Source organism: Alnus glutinosa, chromosome 8 (assembly GCF_958979055.1).
Source record: "Alnus glutinosa chromosome 8, dhAlnGlut1.1, whole genome shotgun sequence".
Lineage (NCBI taxonomy): Eukaryota > Viridiplantae > Streptophyta > Magnoliopsida > Fagales > Betulaceae > Alnus > Alnus glutinosa.
The window spans coordinates 1,513,920-1,534,688 of record NC_084893.1 but is presented as its reverse complement, the minus strand read 5'-3'; the positions used below and the strand labels follow the sequence as shown (position 1 = coordinate 1,534,688).

Sequence of the window (20,769 nt, the reverse complement as noted above, 5' to 3'; positions counted from 1 at the left end):
TCAAGATTTCGAGGCCGAGATATGTCAAGGCTGAGATAGAAATATCCTTTCAAAACCAAGACGACCAAAAGATCCCGATACCGAGACAAATAGAATATTTCGAGATGGAAATCATATATCGAGGGCAAGATGAGCAGAATATCCTAAATATCTTAATTAAGAAGACTGCCGAATAATAAAGATTCTGATATTAACGTTGCGAAAGATCTTCTGAGTTATCAACTGCCATCAAGAGGAAACACCAAGAAGGAAATAAGAGATTATTGACAAATCTCCGAATGTAGGACAATCCGAGGAGGCGCCTCGGAAGGTTGACAATGTCATCTCGAACAATATCCGAGACGAGGTTTTTGGATTGGCACATAGTCGAAATGTGTTGAGAGTTGTCTCGGTAAAAAACCGAGATCCAATCTCGACAAATAACCGAGACCATCTCGGTCCCATTCGGCAAATAACCAAGACCCAGCTCGGTAAATCAAAGTAGAAGACTTCTGCGGAAGGATCAGATGAGCGGATTTCCTAGAGATGCAGCTGCACGGATATCTGGAGGATTTTGTGGCACGCGAATTTCCTGGAAGAATTTGTGCTGATTTGAATTTCTATGTTTTTCCTTTTTGTTGATTACCATAACGTGCTTTTCCTCAAATGAGGGGATTTTCTTGTCAATCAAATCTCCTTTGATTAAGGAAGATTTGCACACTTTTATTATTGTTTATTTCCTTTACAAGCCCTTAGGGCTTCACTATAAATAGGGAGACAATGTAAGAAAGGAAGGATCAATGATTGATTATTATTGAATGGAAGTTTGTTTTTCCTCTTCAGCTTGCGAGTTGAACGTTTGTGCTTGAGAACACAGATTCTCTTCACTTCTATTCGCTTACGCTACGTCACAAACACTCTGGTCAAAACTGGAATCGAGTGTTCCAAAAGGGAAACACAACAAGCTGCAAAAAATAGCAACTAAGCAAATTAACTAATTAGGAAAAACAAAACAGCTCATCAATTGAACTAAAACAACCAGCACAACAAATACCAATTACAGTTGAGGGGAATTCGATCTTAGGAGGGAATTTAGCCAAAATCCGAGCCTTTACTTCCCATCTGATTCTAGAAACAATCTGCTCTTTAATCCTAAGAGTTTTACCAAGTAGCACAACATTTCTCTGTCCGCAAGTGATGAACAGCAACACCAATGCAAAAATTAGGATACAACTCTTCAAGCTTTTACCTTATAATTTTGCAACACTTTATAATACCATTTCATCCCAATCAGTCGATCGGAGGGTTAGTCTCCGAACAGTTCAGTATAATGGATCTCCAAATTAACTAGTTTTTTATGTTACACATGTGCATTTAACACACAATGTGCATTTAACAATGAGATCGATAATACGACAGGTCCTGTAGAAGACATGTGATAACACACAATATTGCCTATATCAATAATTATATACATGTCACATGTTTCAATTTTTTTATGATTTTGTAAAACATGCATTATTTGACCTATCATATATATATGATCATATTCGTAATACAATAGGAGGGTGGCAATTCATGTTCGTAAGTCAATCAAAATTCAATCAATTTAATTAAACAGATCAAACCCATTAACCCTAATTTGCTAATTTCGTGTTGGATTTATGCCGGACTTACGAATTATGTCAAAAATTGTCAGCCATACATGTCGCATATCAAGTTTGGGTCGTATCAAGACATGGATATAAGATTATATAGGTTAACTCTAACGACTCAACCTATTTAATTAAACGGGCCGGACCCTTCAACTATAACCCGCTAATTTTGTGTTGGGTTCATGTCAGATTTAAGGCCTAATCGTACCGAAAATTGCTAGTCCTACTCAATAATACATAATAAAGAAAAACAAAAAAACGTTTGGTCGTCAATAATTGTTGTTCATATAGTAATGATGTATAAGACACATGCAGTACACATAATATTGATTCATTTTCAAAACTTCAAATCCTGAATTGAAATAATTGATAGTTCGTGGACAAACTAGAAATGATATATAATTCAGTGATTGAAATCAATTTTTTTTTTTTTTTTTTTTTTTTTACCTAAAATCGATTATATTCTTAAAAAAACATAATTATAGTTTATGAAAATTTAAAATCATCAACAAGCTCCCGTATATATCCACGAAAATTTCTTATCAAAACATTAGAACCTCGATCGTTATACTTTTTCACCATATGAATGCATCGATCTTGACTGGTGACTACAATTTGATAATATTTTTCCTTCAAATTAAGATGCATGTAGGCTTAAGATTACTCTCTACAGTTTGATAATAATCAGTTGTATTCCTGTTATTGTTATTGTTAATATATTTTTTAGTTATTCATTTATTTAAGGTAGTATTAGAGTAATAATTTTGAATTCAAACTTTACATTAATAATTCAAATTTTATTTTAATTAAATATTCTATGCATGGGGTATGGTTACTTCTTATTATATGCATGCACTAAAGATAATTTTGCTTTGGCTCTTTAAAAGTACTATTTTTTTTTCTTCTTAATTTTAAAATATAGTCAACGACGGCTTTAATTATTTTATTTTATTTTTTTAATCTCTGTTCATGAACAAATGGTTTCTTTCGCTAATAGAAACTACTAAAGTATTTTTGTTTTGACAACTAAACCATGTGGGGAGATCTAAACATGTGCAACTCATCTTTACTTTATTATTATTATTATTATTTTATTTTATTTTTAAAGATACGTGTAACATAATTTTATGAGCAAGTTAGGTCCTAACTATATTATATTTTGCTCCTGAAATGTGTCATTATTTTTATTATTGTTCTTTGAGGCCATCAGGCCCTTAAACTATAAAGTATATATAGTTTAATTTTAGGAACATTTATTTATGAAAGACAGTAACAAATCTTGAAAAACGAGTCCCATGTGAAAAATTAGAAAAACAGTAAATTATTTATTGATGCCAATTCACATCAATTTGTTCATCTCCTAAATTCGCAAAACTATATATTTTTTTAGTAGTTAATTGTTATAGAATGACAATGATTGGGTAATTAGTATTTAATTGTTATAGTAATGTTTGATTGGAGGTCTTTTTTGTCATTCTACGCATTATTGAAAGAGTAATGCAACACCTATATCTCTTTACAACTCACTGACACATGTTAATACGTGATTGGAGCCATGTGTGTTGACACGTGTCAGTAAATTATAAAAAAGTTTTCCTATTGAAGTCAGGGACATGGAAAAAAGCTAATACCCCAGAGAGGGAAAAAAGAGAGGAGCTAATACATACTGGCTTGAAAAAATTTCTCCATGGCCATAAAAATCTCCCCATAGGCCTTTCAGTTTCATGTTCCTTTTATACTTGGCAAGTAACCTAGACTTTTGGTACAACACTTGAAAATTCTAAACATAAGAACAGGATAAAGATGACTTCCATTCAAGCCCCACCTTAATTTTAGACATTATTTCGAAGATTAAAACAAATATATCAAATATAAAAACAGGAAAGAAGTGATAATATAGCAACAACTAGCAGGAGAGGAAAAATAATTAACTTTCCAAAACCTCTATTATTTTCAGAATATTAATATAACACAGTTCCATCACCTAAGTTTCCTTGAAAGAGTTTTAAGGTACTGATTAAGTTGCCAAAGTGGTTGCTTCACAACCGTCATGTACACAAGCCAGGACATCTCTGTAGTCCCTGGATATGGTGAAGGAGTCGTATACATTTCCGTCACGGCTTTTCTTGTACTCAAAGAGGAGAGACGAATGGTTGAATGCTGTCAGTTTGCCAAATCCATGGTCATAATCTCTGTAAATACTCCATTTGGTAGTCACTTGGCTAAACTGTGATAAGTGGCTCCCTGCCCCTCCAACAACAATATGGATTGTTCCACTCAGAGGGCCTGAATAATGAGACCTTTCTGAATTCACGCATTGATTCTACACCACAGCAAATTTACAATAAAATATTAAAGACTTTCTCTTCTAAAGTAACAAAAAAAAAATAAAAAATGGAAACTAACTTTCAACAACCCTGCTGCAGCCAGTGATTAAACACTTTCGACAGTCTGCGATGAGTCGTATACTTTTAAAAAACAAGTCAAAATAATGACTTGCATATTGATGTATGCATGATGAAAAAAATCTACACATGCATGGATTCATAGGTCCTCAAACTTGTTTTAATGAACTTGATATAACCTACATAATCTTGCCGTTATTTGTACCTGGTAAATGGGGCATGACCTCTCATAGTTATGGACATGGCCATAAAATGCAATGTCCACCTTGTACTTCTGCCAAAGCTTTTGCATGCTTTCCCTTCCCATGGGCTCTTCAAATGACCCCTCCAGGCCATAATAATAGTCAGAGGAATATCCAAGGACACGATGAGCAGCAAAGATCAACCAAGGTTGTTTCTGTCTATCTACCGAAGCAAGGCAGTTCTCAATGAATTTGTACTGTTCTGATCCCTCCCTCCAGTCATGTTCAGTGTCGGCTATACAGAAGTGAAACATGCCATAATCCGTGGAGTACCTGCATATTCATAGTTTTCATTTAAGAAATTGGACAAAAAGGCTTATAATAAAAGGCACTAATCTACAGCAATAAAAGCAATAATGAAAATAAGAGACCAAACAGTTTTGTTTGACTTGATTGCCGTGGAGTTGGAAATTTTTTTGTGATTACCCATTGTAATGTAGCCTCTCTCTTGTGTCTATCACTAGTTCCAGAGGAGGCTCTCTTTACAACTTAGATATAGAGAGGTTTGTATGTTCGTCTATGTATTTTGAGCCCCATTCATTATAAAGCAGAATGCAATTTACCAAAACTTAGCTCTGTTCTCAGCAGGAACATAGAACATGGTTTCAGCCAGCACACCACATTCCCCACCTGAATCCATATGGTTATAGAAGGACCCAGTATTTGGCCAATCGCGCTCGTGATTACCACTGCAGGAGAAATGAAGAAAAAAAAAGATTCTTCAACCAGTTTCATGAAGTAATATCTAAAACAAAACTATGTACAGACGGCTATAAGTTATGGAAATGGCACAAACCTTCCAGTCATATATGGGACAGTTGATGCAATGGGCTCCACCTGTGAAGTGAATTGGTCCCATTGCGAGATGTATCCATTTGCATATGATGTGTCTCCAATATGGAAAACTATGTCAATATTATCCAAGTCCTTGATGAGTTGGTCAGTAGTGTTCAGCGAACCTGGTTGATAATTACTATACTCATTTGAGCCATCACGCTCTCCCTGAAAGGCACAAAAAGAAATGTTGATTGCTTTATGTGTGCATCAAGCACAAGAAACTCAATTGACTCACATTGCTTTGATAACAACAAACATGAAAATGTTAGGGAAAGGCTTGCAATTGAGTCTTGAATCCCTAGCTACAGTCTCAAGCACCTGACTAAGTGCAAGTTCTGTTCTAGTTTGGCAAACAGAAAATGAAATGGGTCATGATATTCTAATCCTCCTCATTTTCCAAGTAGATGTATTAGGTGGTACCCATCAGTTATTAAGTGCTGCGGTATGAGACATAGATTTAAGATTTTGTTTGCTTAATCCTAGATTTAACCATTCACTACTAGCTTCAATATAAGAAAACTCGGATTTGGACTTGAGCTTTGACCTCATTATTGATACCTGTGTGTGTGCATGTGGCAAATCTGTAGCATTTATATGGCCTTATAGTATACACGGTTGTGATCGACAAAGGTGGAAAATCCAATTGAATCAAGAAGAACAGGAAGCAACCCAAAAGTTAAAAATAAAACGATGCTTGTGCACCCTCTTTAAAGTGAGGATGAAGGCAACAGTGCCAAAAGGATGTGTATGTGGCATATGCAGAGAAGTAGCACGACCATTTCATTTCAGTTATCAAACATCCTAAAAGCAAAATGACAGTAAAATTCTTCCAATATGGCCTTATCCAGTAAAAGGATGATATTATTTGCCAACGACTGAAAGAGTTTATGATATGGACCAGCAAATGAGAAAAATAGAATAAAGAGAATTTGAAAGCATTAAGGAATGATCTGATCAAGTTGAAAGACCAAAGGGAACTGATGCTGCACTTGGTGTGTAGTTAGGTAACATTGAATTTCTCCTTCCAAAAAGAGGCTACTAAGTTTATTTTATTTTTCCTTTTCATTATAAATTTCTCCTAGTCAACACAGGATGGTACCTTTCCCAAGTCACCAAATATTATAACTCGCTGTAATGAGTCCTGTCCAGGATATGGGGATGATTTGAATGAATATAACTTGCTCCGTATAATTAAACCATCTGATAAGATATGGCCCATCCTGTAAGTGTACCTGAAAATAGATCACAACAACCTTCAGAATAGATAGTCATCCTGTCATAACACTTCTATGTAAAGGAAAAAGAATCTTGAAATGCCTACACAGTGTTCGGCCACAAGTTCTTTAAGAAACTTGTGTGTATGAAACCAGGATCACGCCAGCCAACTGTCCTTGCAGGTGAACCTGCAGAGCAACAAAGAAACCCCTTATGGAACAGGCCTACATTCTGCACTAATTGCACTTCCGTATGCAATAGGGTCTAGGTTGTGAAAAAATTTGTGAGTGATAAGAGTCCATGCTCCAAATCTATTACAAGCCAAGAAAATACATGCATCGGCAACCTAACTATCAAAACTTTCTAACATTATATATAGTCATAAAATGGTATGACTTTCAAACATAAACTCCCGGACACTCGAAAAAGCCATAAAAATGGCCACTGTGAGCTGTTATTTATTATTGAAAGGCATAAGGAGAAAACATAACTTGAAGTGTTCTCAAATAGCATAAATAACTAAAGAAACTGATTTACATGCAGTCTGGGATAAGTAGAATTCAAAAAGGTATATTCGATCAGAAAATAGTGATGGAGTTGACAATCAAGGTGCCTTGGATTATAACTAAAATTAACTTTGCATGAGTAGATGAACTTTGAATCATACCACACATGCTGTTTCTAGTAAAAGTCAATGTTCCAGCTGGGGAGCGAACTGGAAATTGCCCCTTCATACTCCACTCAACAAATGGGACAGCTTCATTTATGTCATAGCCACTTGTCCAGGTAACTGTCATCTGCATAAAAATTTCTGCATGCTTAATGTTCATATATCACAACAAGGCATAAACACAAAGTACTTGACCGGTGACCATAACATTGACGTTGCAATCTAGGATTTTTGTAAAACGTACTAGCATCAAGCACCTACAGATTTAGAATTAATTCAGGAAAGTTTTCAAGAAGAACCAGAGAGTATGCACTCCGTGGAATCTGCCATGGGAATATTTATCTCAAAGAGTAATGATTGAACACCACCCAAAGATACAACTTTTCACCACCTTACCTATGTGGTAAGGTCGACCCCCTACTTCAATTTATTTTTAAAAAATAAAAAAAACTCAAAAAGTAGTGGGGAACCACCTTGCCACATAGGCAAGGTGGTGAAAAGTTGTATCTTTGAATGGTGTTCAATCATTACTCTAAAAGGACCCTCAGTATCAAATATTTAGCTTTGGAACTCATAATAAACGTCCATTTGAACTTGGTCAGAACTTGGGGGAAAAAAAAACTTACCTCATCCCAAGACTTCCCCTGAGCAAGGCGCGGATATACAGGTGCTTTAGGATTGACAAATGAAATGGAATTTGAAACTGCTACCAGTTTTGGCTGCAATATTGATCATGAAATTATTAACAAGTCCAGATTGTACAATCATCTGCATTATCAGGTTGAAAGGCAGGCAATGCAATAAAATACATTGGATCTAGAAACACCTTCAGAAAGATCTATGTTACAAGTATGGTTTGAAAAAAAAAAAAATGGAAATATCTGTAGATCATGGACACACATTTGACAATCCGCCTGAAAATAATGCGAAGGAGAAATCTGCTCGCTGATTGATCAACTGGAACTTCAGAGAAGCCTTGCCTGTTTTTGTATATTGTGAATTGTAGTTATTCGCAAACATATACTGGGAGAACAAATTCAACACACATCGGTTAGAGACGTGTAAACGGAATTGTTCTACAAGTCATTGTAATCTTAACGTAACAATTTACATCTTACACACCTTTATAGGGGCTGAGCATATATATGGAGTCTGTTCTTTTGGGTCATCTACTGGTGGACAGGTTGCTGAACTGCAGTATCAAAATAAAACTCCTTCAATTTCTGCAATGATATATCATGCACAATTTCCTACTTATGCTGTAATAAATAAGCATGATTTTTAGCACCTCAACTATTGTTGCAAAAAATTAGATGAACTTGATAATTCACATTCCATTGAACTCTATTCAATTAAAAATAAAAACAAAAAGGCTAAATAGTTCATAAGGACAAGGATGAACAATACTTGAAATTTGCAGGAGAAAAAACTCCAACCCAATCATCCGTGGACGGTTCAGGGTTTACAAGGTCCACCATTACCAATTGAGTGTCCTCACCCTGTAAACTCAAATGATGATCACATCACCAAACTTTGCACCACCAAAAAGGGTCTAAATATGATGATCACAGAAACTCAAATGCAGTATCCAAACTATAATAGATTCAACAACCGTCAAGTTATAAAGATAAACCCAATTAACAAAGACCATAAATTTAATACAAGGAATATCATAATATACACCAAACAACAGTAAATTTTGCAGCCATTTAAAATTGTTATCATCTAATTGGTGCCAAATAGTGGTCATAAGTCTGACACATTAAGATTGCTGGTTTTCTACGAATGAGCCAAGAAAGTAGTCCACACAACCATAACAGTAACAAAACAAAATCAAATTCCTATACCACTGAGCATATAGTGTATGAATTTTTTTACCTTTAAGCCGAGAAGGGAAGGGGAGGCATTAATGGAGGAGGAGTCATTGAGAGCAAGAGTGGCTTTGTGAATGGCAATCTTTGACAATGGCTGTACCCCGAAGCCATCGTTATCAGCCGAAACTAAGCCAAGGCCGAATCCCACGAATCCCAACAACACAAAAAGCATTAAGCTCTTCTCCATTCTGGGACCTATAGCAGAGATATTAAAGTTCGCATTTTTCATCTTCTTTTTGGGTGTATAAATAGATTCAAAGACTTTGAATTCGGATAGGATTCCATTGAGGTCTCCAGGAATCACTCGAGTCTTTTAGACTTCTTTTTCTTTTCTGGGTTTTCAATTTCATCGGTTGATAATTATTATTCACCTAAATAAAGGTTAAGAATTATCGGGGTGCCGTGAACTTAAGGAGACAGAGAAGCAAAGAAAGTCGGCTTGAGATTTAAAAGAATCCAACAGCGGACTGTCTCTGCTCTTTCTCTCTCCTTCTCCAACTCTGTCTCAGTTTCGACAGGAGAAATGATCGTAGAAGATAAACACTAGAAGGAGGAGGATAGACCTTGTGAGTTGTGAGTACTAGAAGATAAACAAACAACATCGACTACTCCAAAGAAATTGAAAAGATAGCCCTTGTCATGGTAGAAAACAAGGGTTTATGCCCACTAATAATCAGGAAACAAAAAAAATGAAATATTGTTGAAATACCGGATCCATCTCACAACTCTCATTTTTACCTTACAAAAAAATAAAGAAAAATCCCCTACCGCCCAAAACACGATATAGGCTAAGAGCCTAAGAGTATTCTTAGCGAACTATTTATTTCAAATTTATCAAAATTTTGTGAAAAATTCAAAAAAGCTTACTTCAATAAACTCTCTATAATTTTTTTATTTTAACTTTTGTCAAAATTTCACTCCAAATTTGGCTCACAAATTTTATGAGTTATTGAATATTTTGTTATTTCTCTCTTTTTACTTCACTTTTCACTTTTTCTCTCTCCTCGTTTGTTATGAGTGGTTGCTTAAAACTAATAAAAAATTAATATTTAATTGAAATAGAGAGATTTTAAAAGTTTGATGTAGGAAGCCTTTTAAAAGTGATAGATAAAATCAAAAAAGTAAATTCTTGAGCTAAAATTTAGAGAAAAATTAGAGAGCTTACTAGGGATGTTTTAGAGCATCCATAGTGAGCTCTCTATCGTAAAGTTTTCTCCAAAATTTGATAAAAACTCAAAAAAGTCTACTTCAACAAACTCTCTATAATTTCTCTATTTCGGCTCTTGTCATAATTTCACTCAAATTTAGCTCTCAAATTTCATGAGCTATTGCATATTTAATTATTTCTTTCTCATTTCACTTTTTACTTTTCCCCTCTTCTCATTTGTTAGGAGTGGTTACTTAAAACCAATAAAAATTAATATATAAATGAAATAGAGAAATATTTGAAGAGTTTTATGTAGGAAGTTTGTTAAAAATAGTAGTTAAAATAACAAAAGTACATTTTTAGCTAAAATTTAGATAAACTTTGGAGAGCTTATTAAGGATGTTCTAAAGAAAAACTCCCACAATCGGAAGATCTACACCATCACCACCCGTTCGCCCCAAATCCGCAGCCCCACCGTGGCACTGCCTCAACCACTTTTTTTCAAGCAAAAAATGTTGGATGTAATTCTGGTATATGACATGAAAATAATTTTTTTTCCTAGCTATGAAATTCAGACTGCTAAAATCAAGTTCTAGAAAGTGAATGATAGGGTTGGTGCCGTCCTTAAAACTTTCAACTATGCCTACATACATTTTATTATTATTATTATTTATAATAATTTACATTAACATGTATTTTGATTTAATTCGTATTAAAATCTTATTTTCTATTGGAATATTATGAATACCAATACGAGGCCAGCTACTTTAGGGCTGATAGATCAACAAAGTTTAATAAAGATAAATTTTTATCATAACATATCCTCTATCAAAGACTTCCTTTTTTTTTTTTTTTTTTTTTTCCCATTTATCTAATTTTTGTTATTTGTGAATTATTTACAGTGTTTTTTGCCAACTATGGAGTATCCCTCTGTAATTACATTTGCCATGTTTCAAGATCCTGTATGTTCATTTACTACAAGTGTGTTTGGTGCATATAACATCAACGCCTATGGAAATTCTTGAAGTTGCTAATTTTTGTGTGATGTGGTATTTTTTTTTTTGAGATTGCAATGCACAAGATATGGTTGTACGTGGCTATATGTGATTGGTTTTTTAGTTATGAACATCTATGGTAAATGAGTACTACATGTGGCTTTTGTATATGGCTACAACAAAGTTAGTATTTTGGGAAGTTATTAATATACTGAAATTGTGATTTTCTACTTAATTTGTTTATTCATCTATGATAGGAGGTTTTTTGTTGTTGGGGTATTAGCTTGTGAATTCTTATTGATTTTGGTGGATATCAGCTTGTGTAATGGCCAAAAAATGGTTCTAGACATATTGCACAATATTGATTCTTCATAGAAGACTTGGGGTTGCCTTGATAAAACATGACAAATCTTGTTTTAAAAACTTTATTTTTTGTCCTATGTGCTTTTATTTGTATTACACAGTTTGAAAAAAGATGAAATTAATACATAAGTTAGTTTTTTCATCCAAAAACTAACGGTTTGACACGTGTCAACTCCTGAAAGTAGACACGTGTTATTAATTATGTAAAAAAATTAAAAAATACAAAATAAAAAACTTCTATTTTTTTTTTTTTTTAAAATTTGAAGTATTAAAAACTAAAAAAAAAAAAATTGAAAAAATTTGTCTTCTCAATTTAATTAATTGATAATTTTTTTATTAATCATATATTTTTACTTATTTCATTAATTATAGACCGTCGGTCTATCACATCAATTTCTAATAAATTATAATAAAAACTATTATACTATAAGTATATTCCTTTATTCATTCAATAAATAGTATTTGACAATTTTGACTCGTGGAAAATAGGTGTAAGGGGAAGCCGAGAGAGAGCTGGAATGAGGTACATGATGAGACCTATCAAATTCATCAGCCAAATTGTTCCTTTATTAACCAAATAATATTCAAGAGAAAGAGATAATTTGGCTGATAAAGTTTTTTTTTTTTTTTTTTTTTCTAAATTAAGTTGAATATTTTTTTTTTTTTTAAAAAAATTAGTCTACTAAATTAACATGTGTTCTTAAGGTAGCTAGGTGACATGCTTTAAAGACACTCGTTAGTTTAATATATTAAATTGAAAAAAAAAAAAAATATGACGGAGACTTCATTGGTCAACTATTGAGGTTAGGCAATTCATCATTGAAATTTGAAAGTTCCCCTTTTGTGCAAACAAAATTTTCTTTTCCTTAAGATTGAAGACAATCATTTGGGAACAAGACCCTCTATCCTTTAAATTGAAGTTGAGTTATTTTATGGTCAGAATTTTATTTGATTATATTTAACAATATACATTATGTTATATAATTGTATTTAATGGGTACAAAATGTTATGTGACTGATATGTTGCCATGCCACTTGACATCCGGTACATCATTGATACAACAAAATAAAATTTCAACTAAAAAGGAAAATTAGTCTTTTAAGAGTTATTAATAGATTAATTGCTCTTTCTTTAAATTATGAAAATTTTGTAACAAATGTTGCATGATAGCATAAGCTAATTAAAAGGCTTTGAAATAATCTCATTTAGTCTTTTGAAATAATCACATGAGAGGTCATCTCTCTCTTTCTCTCTCTATTGAATAATTAACAATTAATGTTATTTTTTTTTGTCGTTCACCGGCTTAATTAAATAGGCCGGCTGAGACTTCATTGTTCATGAACTGTGTTGAGGTTTGGACTGCCTGGTTACAGAACGATGGAGAGCTTCGTGTTCCTGGAAGTTTCATTGATATTGTTGTTGGTAGTGCAGTGTGTTGCAGCTCATGGTAGACATGGTGGAGTTGGGGAGCAGCCACTATCCAAGATTGCCATCCACAGGGTCCTCTATGCTCTTCATGATGATGCTTCTATCACAGCACAACCTGCCCTTCTTGGCACCAAGGTAACACTAACTTGTTTTTTGTTCAGGTTCAGAAAAAGGGTCTAAAAGAATAGATTTGTGTATCAATTCTATTGCTTAATGGTATTATGGGATACTATCCCATGTTGGTGTAATGGCCATTCATCAACTGATCTTCTGACGATCATTTACATGGTTAAGATGGGTTGAATAAACGTATTATATTGTTTTGGGGTTGTGTAGATCTGATCGTTGACTACCAGCTTTCAGTCAACTGTCTCTCTCTCTTTGTAATTTTATATTGAGTTCAGACATAGCTTATAAGCAGAACACTCTGTGCTCTAAACAAGTTGATTAGATATAGGATTTACTCGCAGGGGGAAGATTCTCAGTGGGTCACAGTGAAACTTGAGTGCCCTGCCCCTTCTGAAGAGGATTGGGTTGCAGTCTTCTCTCCAGCAAAGTTCAAGTAATGTTTTCATTAGTACTACCTCTTGTGAATTTCCTCGCTCCTCTTTTTGTACTTAGTTTGACTGCATGGAGAAGACTAAACTCAAAAAAATTGTATTCAATTTCCTTGTTATACTTGGGGTTGGCTGCATCAACATAGGGCCATAATCATGCACATCATTGTTGATGACTGCATAATGTAGGATTCTTCCATGTATATTTTTTAGAGCTTGTGACTGAAGTTATGTCATCCTGTACAATGGCAGCTCATCTACCTGCCCGCATGATGATGAACCAAAACGACAACAGGCTCCATATATATGCTCAGCTCCAATAAAGGTACGTATTATAACAATTTATCTATGTTGAACTCAAGTCGCTTTTGAACCATTTGCATTTTTGGTTTTTTCTAACTAATTCCATAATGAGTGTTTTTCATTTTCAGTATAAGTTTGCCAATGAATCCAATGGTGGGTATTCAAAGACAGGGAAAACATCTTTAAAATTTCGATTGATCAATCAGCGGGCAGATTTCTCTTTTGCATTATTCTCAGGCGGTTTATTAAATGTAAGTTCTTGTGTTGACCTGGTGCATTGAGTCTATTTCTTTTTAAATTCAAGCCTAAATCATTCAGAAAAGCCAAGGAGACTTATAGTGTAGCTAGACTAAGTTTGTATTCCTGCATGTATTTCAGCCAAAACTGTTGGCAGTTTCAAATACCATAACTTTTGCAAATCCAAAGGCACCACTTTATCCTCGCCTCTCTCAAGGGAAGTATTGGAATGAAGTAAGTTCATTATCTTTTTTCTTGTCACAGAAATCTGGATATTAATCTAAATAATATTGATGATCACTTAAGCGTTAATTCTATTAGTGTCAATCAGAAGATAATCAAAACTGTTTAATGTAATGGTGTGATGTTTTGTATAATTTATTTTGCTCCAAGTATGAACATATGCACTCACATGTCCATGAAACATTGTTCTGCTATTATGCAGATGACAGTAACATGGACAAGCGGGTACAATGTTATTGAGGCTGTACCTTTTGTTGAGTGGGGTCTTAAGGGAGAATCTCAAACTCAATCGCCTGCCGGAACATTGACTTTTAAACGAAACGCCATGTGTGGTATAATCTTTGTCTTCCTTCCTCTAATTGTAATTGGGGGGAAAGAAAAATACCAATGAACATGACGATTGAGCTCTTCATTCTGCAGGTCCGCCGGCAAGAACAGTTGGTTGGCGCGATCCTGGTTTCATTCACACGAGTTTCTTGAAGGAATTGTGGCCAAACTTACTGTAATTACCTTAACTAACAAGCATTATGTTGCAGAAGTGCTTCGATGGTTGTTCCCAGGCTCTGAATTCTGATGATGATTGTTTATTCAGGTACACTTACAAGCTTGGTCATAGGTTGTTTAATGGTACCTATATCTGGAGCAAGTCTTATTATTTCAAGTCATCGCCATATCCAGGGCAGGATTCATTGCAGCGTGTTGTGATATTCGGTGACATGGGAAAGGTAATATTAAGAGAATGAGTTGCAGAAACTGCCAGAAAGTATGATAAATAAGGAATGAGCTGCCTTCTGCTATTAAACTTTTGTTTCTCTTGTTCTGTATGTCTTGATTCCTGACCTCTTAACATTGATCTCCAGTACCTTGAAAGATATAGTGTGTGGCCTTTTCTTTTTGTTCTGTATTTTTTTTTTTAGATGAACCAAAACTTTATAGAACAAGAACAACCACAAATACACGCCAGAATCAAATCTGGTCCACGTCCACAAAACAGGACACACAGGGGAGCACAAAGCTTAACCCCAACCAGCAAACCCCTACTGCATCAAAGCTAGCAGTTTACAAAAATCAACTACCCAACAGAAATCAAACAGGTTACAACAAGGGATGAAGGTTCCACCTATACACCAACTCTAATCAAGAAGATAAACTCTTAAACCTCCCTTTAGCTAGAAGTCTGGTGCGAACATCCCAAAAAACCTGGACCAAAATAGCTTCCTCTAAACGCGGAATATTTCCATGCTCGAGATCATTCCGATGCTTCCAAAGATGATACATCACCGAGCCAAAACATAGCCTACCTAAGCAGGCTTTCAGGCTCTTACCATGGAAATTAGAAATACCCCAATCCACAACATCATCCCAACAACAAGGGGGATCAGCAAAACCACAAGCCTTCATAGCAGCCCTCCATATCCTGCGGCTAAAGCTGCAGCTAAAATACATATGGTCTCTGCACTCAATGCATCCATTGCAGAAAAGACAATTCAAATTTCCACTAAAACCCCAACAAGCCAGCTTCTGATTTGTAGTGAGAGCATCTCTAAACACAAGCCAGCAAAGAAAAGAATGTTTAGGAATAGCTAAAGAGAACCAAACCAATCTCCACCAAGCAACTTCCGGAAGCTTATTACTAAGATTATCCCAAGTGTCAGCACATGAGTAAGTGACAGTACTGGACTTCCAAATGGGCATATCAGAAACCCCAAAAATAATTTCTGGTAGCCAGCTTTGGATGGCAACCAAATCATCTGATCTAGTCCCCTGCCAAAACCAGTCCTGATTCTTGATAATAGATGAGAGTCTTGCATCCTTAGAGAGCCCAGAATCATACAGCACACGATAACCATATCTCTCCAACAAATAACCGGCTTTGGATGGCAACCAATTCATCTGATCTAGCCCCCTGCCAAAACCAGTCCTGATTCTTGATAATAGATGAGAGTCTTGATAATAGCTGTTCTGTATTTCTGGACATGGAAACAATAATTGAGAAATCCTCGACTCTTGTATCGAAAGTTAATCAGTTCTCTGTTCTCCTATTCTGTCCTCCGGTTATCTAGATTAATACCATATCATTGCTGAAAAACATGCTTCAAGCAATGCCTTCCAAACTAGGCCCATTAAATTCATTAGTACCAATTGCCCTGTTCAATTGAGAGCATGAAATCCTGGTAACTGTTTATAACATGTCTTATGGGCTATGGCTGCTCTTCTAAATTTCTTCTTAGTAGCGGCTCATTCTTCTTTGGTTTCGATAAGATCTTACAAACATTCATGGTTCAAATGAATGCATTCCTACTTACACTTTGTCCACATGTTTCAGGCTGAACGTGATGGTTCAAATGAGTACAATAATTATCAGCCAGGGTCACTCAATACGACAGATCAACTCATCAAAGACATAGACAACATCGACATAGTTTTTCACATAGGAGATATCACATACGCAAATGGATACATCTCACAGTGGGACCAATTCACATCACAGATCGAGCCCATTGCGTCAACTGTACCATACATGATTGCAAGGTTCGCATGCTTGCAATGTCCTTGCTGCTTTGCTTTTATAGTTATGTTTTAAGCATAAAATCCTGCTATCTATTGGAGTTTACATGTAGTAACTACTGCAGTGGCAATCATGAACGGGATGTACCGGGGACTGGGTCCTTCTATGACTCTAATGATTCAGGTGGTGAATGTGGTGTTCTTGCTGAGACCATGTTTTATGTTCCTGCTGAGAATAGAGCTAAGTTTTGGTAAGTAATGTGGTCTCTTCTCTATCTCATTAAGTTTTTAAACAGAATTTAGTCTTTTATGTGGCAGAAGAATTACAAGGTTAATTTCTACAAGAAATGATAAAAGCGTGCCAAAGAATGAGCAAGTAGGTTGTCCAGTTCCAGTTAATTAGGACATGGCATCATGACATATATCTGCACATGTCATGGGAGAGACCATCCAACATAAACAAACAAGTTCCTTAATAGATAATCAATCCCTTCAAGTCTTGTAATTAGTATCCGCCAAATTAATAGAGAAAGCTAGGCATTATTGGCTGATTTTTTATAATTTCAAGTTTCTAGTCAAACCAAACCAATTAAATAAAAAATAAAAAAAAAATTAAATAAAAGAAGCTGCTTCCACCTTCTGTTAAGGCCAATTTTCAAAATTCCCTTTGAATTTATTGTTGGTTGGTCTCTGCAGGTATTCAACAGATTATGGCATGTTCCGCTTCTGTATAGCTGACAGTGAGCACGATTGGAGGGAGGGTTCTGAACAGTACAAGTTCATCGAAAAATGTCTTGCAACAGCCGATAGGCAGAAACAGCCATGGTTGATCTTCATTGCTCATCGTGTTCTTGGTTATTCCTCCTCATATTGGGAGGATGGTTCATTCGGGGAGCCCATGGGAAGAGAAAACTTGCAAAAGCTCTGGCAGAAGTACAAAGTGGACATAGCATTCTTTGGCCATGTCCATAACTACGAGAGAACATGCCCCATATACCAGGTATGGCCAAGACAAAAATGGAGGTGTCTGTGTACATGCATAAACTTGACACCAAAATTTAAACCAATGAATATGGCAACTATATTCCTTAACTGCTTCCAAACAAAGATGATGACAACGTTAGTCCCTAAGCCGAAGAGCACACTTAACCTCACGTGTCAAGCTCCTTCAATACGTTGAATTTTTAACTGAAATGAGAGTAAAAGACGAAGACAAGGTTTGCACTCAGAATCTTTGTCTTGTCTCAGAAGCTTAAGCTAATAGGAAATGGTAGACTTAACCATTTAAATTATATTCTAGCACTCTCAAATAGTAACATATAGCTTATACTTGGAAATGATTCCATGTTCCCCTGGAACAAAAGATTTCTTCTGTCATTTGTGTCTTTAAGTATTTGCAAATGCTTAAGTTGATGAGATCAGGGCAAGTTCTTAATCACCTTTCAGGCCATATGATCTGTTGTACTTGTTTTGATGATCACTTGACATATATTCTGATTCACTTGATGTTTATGTGGGGGTGGGATGCAGAACCAGTGCGTGAATACAGAAAGATCTCACTATTCAGGCACCGTGAATGGAACAATAAATATAGTTGTTGGAGGGGGAGGGTTCCGCTTCTCGGGCTTTGGACCGGTGCAAACCAGGTGGAGTATTCACAGAGATTCTGACTTTGGCTTTGTCAAACTCACTGCATTCGACCACTCATCCCTTCTCTTGGAGTACAAAAAGAGCAGTGATGCAAAGGTGAATGATTCCTTCACCATTTCAAGGGACTACAGGGATGTGTTGGCCTGTGTACAAGATGGCTGTGAACCAATCGCTTTGGCTCCTCAACTCCATGTAATATAATTTATCCTGTATGCTTTACTTGTGAAACAACATGATCCCTCGTTATTAATGCAGTTATGATGTTACTATTACAAAAGAAAGATGCTTGGAATACTATACCTTTTATATATACTACAATTTTCGATCTAATTTAACTGTTTAGTAGCATATATATAACCTCAATTACTCCTCGCTCTGATGCGCACTCATTATGTAGGCGGCAACAGTTAACTCGATCTCTTCTCCATCACTCAATTTATTGTTAAATATTAAGCGAAGATATGATGATACTTTATAAACTAGCTAGCTAGTTGATTTCTTTGTGTTCAGCAAATGTGGGACAAATTAAACTTTTTCTCCGTACATTTCAAAATTCTGGATTAACATGAAATATGTAAATCTTCCAATTAAATGCACATAATAATTTTAAATCGATGTTCCGCTACTTTTCTTTATTTACTTAGTTTTTCTTGTGCAAGCTAGTTTTTCCACCTAGCCTATTTGGTGTTGCTGTGAAATAGTTGTACGTACGTAGTTAAAGATGGTCAATCAATGAGTCAAAAGTATTAAAGTTGCTCATATACGGCATCGAGACGGACAGACCGTGATTATACTTCCCGTCGTTTGTGGTTAATTATAAGAAGAAATTTTGGTGATTTCAGGTAAATCTGTGCTGTCCAAATTCTAATGTGTTTAAAACTATATTTTTTTTTTTGAGCTAGTTGATTTTATATTTAGGGATTGAGTAATTAATACTATATATTATATATTTTTATCCTACAATTATCTAACAATGCTAAGCTAGTTGATTTTATATTTAGGGATTGAGTAGTTAATTAATACTATTTATTATATATTTTTATTCTACAATTATTTAACAGTGCTGACGTTTAATGCTATTTATAAATGATTGTTTTTCTATGTTATTTTTCTTTTGAAACCATATATATGTTAGTATCCTAAAATAAAACATTGACTAGCAGAGAGTTTCCTTATTAAAAAACTCTGTGCTAGTATTTATGTAATGGGCTTAGGAGGAGAAAAAGTCATGCAGAAATAACCAATTATTATTCTTGTCACCCGGAAGAATCTCTAATGACCAAAAGATAAAAGGTTATCATTGGGCCATTGATAAAAAAAATAAAGGGTTATCATAATTAGGTCAGTGTTGATAGAGTGAGCCATTGTAGATATCGGCTGTAGAGCATGGTGATATATTAAGATCCAAACAGAAATTTTCTACAACGCACATATAAAAGTGACACGTGTCATTTAAGCATGTGAGAAACACACATTTTTTTTTATTAATGCTATTAAAAAAGCATGTGAGAAGCACATGTTGTTTTAATAGTATGTGCTTCTTACATGCCAAGAGACATATTAATCTTAGATATGGTTTGTATAAAATTTCTTACAAACTGGTTTGTATGAAATTTTTGTCCTTAAAATCCTAAGTGAAATATTGGTTAAGAGTATATAATAAGCATTTAGAGACATTTTCCTTGCAAGCCAATTTTTAAAGGTGAGTTTCACCTAGAGTATGTTACGATCCTAAGTGTCTTATATGACTTAAAGTATAATCTTAATTAACAATATGCATATAAACTCTTGTGCACCCTCCTCTGCAAGCCATTTTTCAAAGGTGAATTCTGCCTGAGCCCTGAGGTTTGTATCATTTATTATTAGAGCCAACTACCACGAATGAATGAGATTGAATAGATTGTGGCTTCATACTCGAATCATGGAGGGGTGATCTATAAACTATATTAAAATGTCTTTGAACTATGTGTTGGATCAGGCCTTTGACCATCTCATCTAAAATTTAATTGGTGTCCAATGAAGAAAGTCAAAGTCTTTTATGAAATTCAAAATCGTACATCACGAAGCATATTCTAAGAACCATTCACACAAGCAAAACGACACTGTTATATCCCAACACTATGTTCTAATAATCTGTACTACTTTAATTTCACAAATGAGAGTGGAAAATAAATGTGAGAGATTATTAAATTTCTTTGTAGAAAACTTGTGGTTATAATATAAAATCAAACTTTGAAAACAGGGTGAGTTTAGTCATGGCCGAAAGGCATACTTCTCTGTGGCTCTCACACACGGCCACACGAGAAACACAAACAGCCGAAAGCTAATAAATATATAATATAGATCAATTAAATGTTCTTGTTCTTGTATGAGTGTGCAAAAATTTTGGAAATCTTATTTCTTTTTACCAAGAAAGCCGAGTTGTGAAGGCCCTTTTGAAATATTATTATACTAATACTA

At 34.9% G+C, this 20,769-nt stretch overlaps 2 protein-coding genes across 3 annotated transcripts; one reads left to right on the top strand and one right to left on the bottom strand.

Annotated features, from left to right (window-relative positions):
- Window positions 1-3,558: 3,558 nt before the first annotated feature.
- LOC133876487 (probable inactive purple acid phosphatase 27) lies at window positions 3,559-9,560 on the bottom strand. Its single transcript, XM_062314774.1, has 12 exons — window positions 8,882-9,560; window positions 8,411-8,502; window positions 8,126-8,195; window positions 7,904-8,026; window positions 7,630-7,722; window positions 7,001-7,130; window positions 6,440-6,521; window positions 6,218-6,350; window positions 5,078-5,283; window positions 4,845-4,970; window positions 4,245-4,554; window positions 3,559-3,957 (listed from the first exon to the last, which is right to left on the bottom strand). The coding sequence occupies exons 1-12, from the start codon at window positions 9,104-9,106 to the stop codon at window positions 3,652-3,654; spliced, it is 1,896 nt and encodes a 631-aa protein (XP_062170758.1). The 5' UTR covers window positions 9,107-9,560; the 3' UTR covers window positions 3,559-3,651.
- A 3,155-nt stretch (window positions 9,561-12,715) lies between these two features.
- LOC133876406 (probable inactive purple acid phosphatase 27) lies at window positions 12,716-18,621 on the top strand. 2 transcript variants are annotated; one of them, XM_062314683.1, is made up of 12 exons: window positions 12,716-12,946; window positions 13,282-13,373; window positions 13,621-13,693; window positions 13,800-13,922; window positions 14,050-14,142; window positions 14,354-14,483; window positions 14,572-14,653; window positions 14,744-14,876; window positions 16,478-16,683; window positions 16,785-16,910; window positions 17,356-17,659; window positions 18,190-18,620. In XM_062314683.1, the coding sequence occupies exons 1-12, from the start codon at window positions 12,761-12,763 to the stop codon at window positions 18,508-18,510; spliced, it is 1,869 nt and encodes a 622-aa protein (XP_062170667.1). In that variant the 5' UTR covers window positions 12,716-12,760; the 3' UTR covers window positions 18,511-18,620. The 2 variants fall into 2 exon arrangements, with proteins under 2 accessions (XP_062170667.1, XP_062170668.1); XM_062314684.1 differs by having other exon boundaries at window positions 12,816-12,946; window positions 13,263-13,373; window positions 18,190-18,621.
- Window positions 18,622-20,769: the final 2,148 nt, after the last annotated feature.